The sequence below is a fragment of the Gossypium hirsutum genome, chromosome A07 (assembly GCF_007990345.1).
Source record: "Gossypium hirsutum isolate 1008001.06 chromosome A07, Gossypium_hirsutum_v2.1, whole genome shotgun sequence".
Lineage (NCBI taxonomy): Eukaryota > Viridiplantae > Streptophyta > Magnoliopsida > Malvales > Malvaceae > Gossypium > Gossypium hirsutum.
This window is the reverse complement of record NC_053430.1, coordinates 8,446,302-8,451,820: the sequence shown is the minus strand read 5'-3', so window position 1 is coordinate 8,451,820 and position 5,519 is coordinate 8,446,302. Positions and strand designations below refer to the sequence as shown.

At 37.3% G+C, this 5,519-nt stretch overlaps 2 protein-coding genes across 2 annotated transcripts; both read right to left on the bottom strand.

The window, feature by feature from the left end:
- Positions 1–560: 560 nt before the first annotated feature.
- LOC107926676 (reticuline oxidase-like) lies at positions 561–2,179 on the bottom strand. Its single transcript, XM_041117475.1, is given in 3 exon segments — positions 561–1,790; positions 1,793–1,819; positions 1,822–2,179. Coding segments are annotated over 3 exon segments (1,533 nt in total). The 5' UTR covers positions 2,123–2,179; the 3' UTR covers positions 561–585.
- Positions 2,180–3,450: 1,271 nt separating this feature from the next.
- On the bottom strand, positions 3,451–5,252 carry LOC107926671 (reticuline oxidase). The gene has a single exon (XM_016857562.2). The coding sequence runs from the start codon at positions 5,250–5,252 to the stop codon at positions 3,627–3,629; it is 1,626 nt and encodes a 541-aa protein (XP_016713051.2). The 3' UTR covers positions 3,451–3,626.
- Between the last annotated feature and the right edge of the window lie 267 nt (positions 5,253–5,519).

Sequence of the window (5,519 nt, the reverse complement as noted above, 5' to 3'; positions counted from 1 at the left end):
ATTTAATTTTGCAATTTTAATCAACTTTTAATTCTGTCTTTTTATTTTTTTTTCCTCAGGTATGCAGGTTTTCTTGGGTACGATTCTGTCTGAGATCTCACGAAACAAGACATTGTGCAATGACAAGACTTATTAGTGATTTACATTTCATTGATCAAATACTAAAAAGCTAAACAACAATTTTAAAAAATGAGTAGAGGTAAAAAGTTGATTTTGTTTTTACCCTAAAATGTTCCAAATTTATTTATTTTTCTTGTATATAATTGTTGTGTTTAAACTATTTGTAGTACACGCGAATCATCATTAAGTCACATTATTTTATTTGTTTTCAAGACCAGTAAATTTTTTAAATTAATTTAATGCCCGTCGATCAAGATTAAGCCATGTTATTCTATTAACAAGAATGTTAATGTCAGGGAACGAAAATTTAAAGAAACTAAAATATAGGGAATGATTTTTTTAATATGTTACATGGACTTGCAGCAAATCTTATATGTGACAATTACATATTTAGTACACCCTAGGTAGAATTTTATGTTTTCAACTAACAAACAAGTATATGTGACAAGTATAACCTTTCCAAGGCTAGAAAGTACGTGCCTTGAGACCAGTAGTGGTGGAGGGAGGAATACCCTGTTGGTTTTTGAAAACATTGTTTGGATCAATCAGTGTCTTGGCTTTCACCAACCTATCATAGTTGTTCAAGAAGTATTTTTCACCCCAAACTCTAGCCATCTCAACGGTATCTTCAGATAGGACACTAGTGTTAATTAATTCCATCACCCCAAGGCCAAAGTCCATGTAATTTACATAAGCTGCCCTTGGACCCCATGAAACATGGCTAGCCATTGCATCATAAAAATCTCTTATCCATTCTCTATATTCATTGCTTCTGTTTTTTTCTTCTTGATGCCACTCGACCAGGTATTGTATTGTATTCAAATTCCCATATCTATGAGGAAAAGCAATTGAGTCGTTGCTTATGTTGTTCATTATGCCACCATAAGGGTCCATGATTATATATCCTTTGGGCTGCTTTTCAAGAATGTCGATGGCAGTTCTTATGCCCGTAAGAGAAATTGGATTCCTTACGTAGTCTGATTTGGCCTTGAAGTAATGCTTGTCATGCAGGTACCTGTTCTTGAGGTCTGAGACTATGGCTCCATCACCTAGACCAGAGAAGAATAACACTGATTCAATCCAACTCATTTCCTTGCAAGCTTCCTCGGCGACACCCAATTCGGCAAAAACCCGACCTAGGATCAAAATAGCTCCTCTTTTTCGACCGAGGAAGAAGCCGTTAAATGTTGCTGATATGCCAATAGACTTAGCCTGAGGCAGGCCAGCACCAACAGCGCATGACAAATACATATCACCTTCTAAATTTGGAGCAACATGTTGCCATTTGTTTACTAAATTAGCTACATGTGCTTTGGTGCTCGGTCTAGACACAATGAAGCTGGTTACGGTCTTTGGTACTCTCAATAACTTAATTTTCCAAGCGTAAACGATTCCCCATATGCCACCACCACCACCTCTAATTGCCCAAAATACATCTTCTCCCATGGCTTGCCTGTCTAATAATTCACCCTTTGCATTAAGGAGAAGAGCATCAATCACATTATCAGCTGCTAGCCCATATTTCCTAGACAAAAACCCAAAGCTACCACCACCAATATGACCACCAGTCCCTACCGTAGGACATGATCCTGCTGAGAATCCATGAATGCCACTTGAATCGGCAATGGCATGGTATGTCTCACCAAGTGTTGCACCACCTTCCACCCATCTGTTTCATTTCCCAAATCCACGGAACACGGTTTAGATTCATCATGTCTATAATCACAAATAGAGCCCCATCACTAGCTACCGATGAAGTACCCTCATAGCTATGGCCACCACACCTTACTCTAATCTCCCATGGCCCTTTTGTACAACACACGACAGTGTTGATAAGTTGCTCCTTATTCTCCGGTAAGATAATAGCTATTGGCTTAGGAATTGTGGGTTCAGCAAAACGAAGATTTTGAATGGAAAAGTTGAGAAGAATAGAGTAGTCATGATTATGTACGTTAGAGGAGATGGTATAGTTGCTGATATTATAAGAGTTAAGACAAGACATAATATTTCTCTGATCAGGGGATGCTGAGCCCGAGACCGAGGGAGATGAGATAAGAAAGAGAAGGAGGCTCAAGTTCACCATGGCTGTTAAAGATATGGATATCAAGGAACCTCGGCTACGGATTTTATTGAATATTGGAGAATCATGGTATACGTTGACGACAACGGGATGCACAAGGCAAGATGGAATACAAGGGAGTTGTCGTGGCCGGCCATTGTTTTTCTATTAGAAGTTATGCAGACAAAAACTCCCATCGCTATTTTTTTAAGGATGATCTCGAAGAGCAAGGCAGCTTGCAACAAATGAAATGTGACAAAACTGCTTGCATATAATATGAATATGATATTAGATGCATTTTCAATTGATTCCCATGTAGTAGAATACCATGGTTGCCATGGAACTCAACGCAAGGAAATAATTTCTGTAACCCCGCCCACCGCAAGAATCGTACAGTTTTTTCATAGGATTTAGTTGAAATAAATATTGATTCAACTGTTGGAGATATCAAATTGGACATTAAGAGGAATGGTGATCTCATGGACTCATAACTTTATCACCTAATCTCCACTTAATTTAACTTCAACCACAAAATATTTTTTATTAATAAGTAGGTTTTTTTAAAATTATTATTAAATATACATGTTCAAATCATATTATCCCATTCATGCCTTAATACTAAATTTTTCTAAAACAAATTATTTCAGTTAAATCATTATATTTTATTTGAAATTTTATAATTTTAAAAGTTCTATTTTGAAATAACAAATGATTGGAAGAAGTGACTTGAGTTCCTTCCTCAAGTAATTGTATTGACTTTAAATCAAAGTCATTATTGTTGGAAAAACTTTATTTGAATATCACTCCCAATCCAAACATGATTAAGCTCAAATTGTAAAACAAATAAAAACACTTGGTTATAAAAAAAATTAAAAAAAAAACTCTATTTTGAGAGAGAAAATTCATATGAGACTCCAAACCGTACTACCTTATAACAATTTTATTTGAACCTATTATAAATTGGTTGGTCACATCAGTTGGATCTAAACTAAAAATCCCTTAACTGAATTTTATAATTTTATATTTTTTTAATTTATTTATGTTAAATTATTCAAATCGTCTTGAAAATAAATTATATGATTGGTTAAACTACATAAATGGTAAGGTTTGTAGTTGAAGTATAAAAGTACTGCCGGCCAAGCAAACAATCCAAAGTCTGTCGTGTTTCATCTCATGTTTTAATTTGTACGATAGACTGAACTCCAATCCATCTTTCCATGATTTGTTTGGCAAGACAATGAATACGACAAATGTGCATAACGTACTACACGTGGCAAATGAGTAATTTACATACAGAAACTAAAATATAGGGAATGATTTTTTTAATATGTTACATGGACTTACTGTAAATCTTATATTTGACAATTACATATTTAGTACACCCTAGGTAGAATTTGTGTTTTCAACTAACAAACAAGTATATGTGACAAGTATAACCTTTCCAAGGCTAGAAAGTACGTGCCTTGAGACCAGTAGTGGTGGAGGGAGGAATACCCTGTTGGTTTTTGAAAACATTGTTTGGATCAATCAGTGTCTTGGCTTTCACCAACCTATCATAGTTGTTCAAGAAGTATTTTTCACCCCAAACTCTAGCCATCTCAATGGTATCTTCAGATAGGACACTAGTGTTAATTAATTCCATCACCCCAAGGTCAAAGTCCATGTAATTTACATAAGCTGCCCTTGGACCCCATGAAACATGGCTAGCCATTGCATCATAAAAATCTCTTATCCATTCTCTATATTCATTGCTTCTGTTTTTTTCTTCTTGATGCCACTCGACCAGGTATTGTATTGTATACAAATTCCCATATCTATGAGGAAAAGCAATTGAGTCGTTGCTTATGTTGTTCATTATGCCACCATAAGGGTCCATGATTATATATCCTTTGGGCTGCTTTTCAAGAATGTCGATGGCAGTTCTTATGCCCGTAAGAGAAATTGGATTCCTTACGTAGTCTGATTTGGCCTTGAAGTAATGCTTGTCATGCAGGTACCTGTTCTTGAGGTCTGAGACTATGGCTCCATCACCTAGACCAGAGAAGAATAACACTGATTCAATCCAACTCATTTCCTTGCAAGCTTCCTCGGAGACATCCAATTCGGCAAAAACCTGACCTAGGATCAAAACAGCTTCTCTTTTTCGACCGAGGAAGAAGCCGTTAAATGTTGCTGATATGCCAATAGACTTAGCCTGAGGCAGGCCAGCACCAACAGCGCATGACAAATACATATCACCTTCTAAATTTGGAGCAACATGTTGCCATTTGTTTACTAAATTGGCTACATGTGCTATGGTGCCCGGTCTAGACACAATGAAGCTGGTTACGGTTTTTGGTACTTTCAATAACTTAATTTTCCAAGCGTAAACGATTCCCCATATGCCACCACCACCACCTCTAATTGCCCAAAATACATCTTCTCCCATGGCTTGCCTGTCTAATAATTCACCCTCTGCATTAAGGAGAAGAGCATCAATCACATTATCAGCTGCTAGCCCATATTTCCTAGACAAAAACCCAAAGCCACCACCACCAATATGACCACCAGTCCCTACCGTAGGACATGATCCTGCTGCGAATCCATGAATGTCACTTGACTCGGCAATAGCATGGTATGTCTCACCAAGTGTTGCACCACCTTCCACCCATGCTGTTTCATTTCCCAAATCCACGGAAACACGGTTTAGATTCATCATGTCTATAATCACAAATGGAGCCCCATCACTAGCTACCGATGAAGTACCCTCATAGCTATGGCCACCACACCTTACTCTAATCTCCCATGGCCCTATTGTACAACACACGACAGTGTTGATAAGTTGCTCTTTATTCTCCGGTAAGATAATAGCTATTGGCTTAGGAATTGTGGGTTCAGCAAAACGAAGATTTTGAATGGAAAAGTTGAGAAGAATAGAGTAGTCATGATTATGTACGTTAGAGGAGATGGTATAGTTGCTGATATTATAATAGTTAAGACAAGACATAATATTTCTCTGATCAGTGGCTGCTGAGCCTGAGACCGAGAGAGATGAGATAAGAAAGTGTAAGAGGAGGAGGCTCAAGTTCGCCATGGCTGTTAAAGATAGGGATATCAAGGAACCTCAGCTGCGGATTTTATGGAATATTGGAGAATCATGGTATAAGTTGACGACAACGGAATGGACAAGGCAAGATGAAATACAAGGGAGTTGTCGTGGCCGGCCATTGTTTTTCTATTAGAAGTTATGCAGACAAAAACTCCCATCGCTATTTTTTTAAGGATCTCAAAGAGCTAGGCAGCTTGCAACAAATGAAATGTGACAAAACTGCTTGCATATATATATGAATATGATATTAGA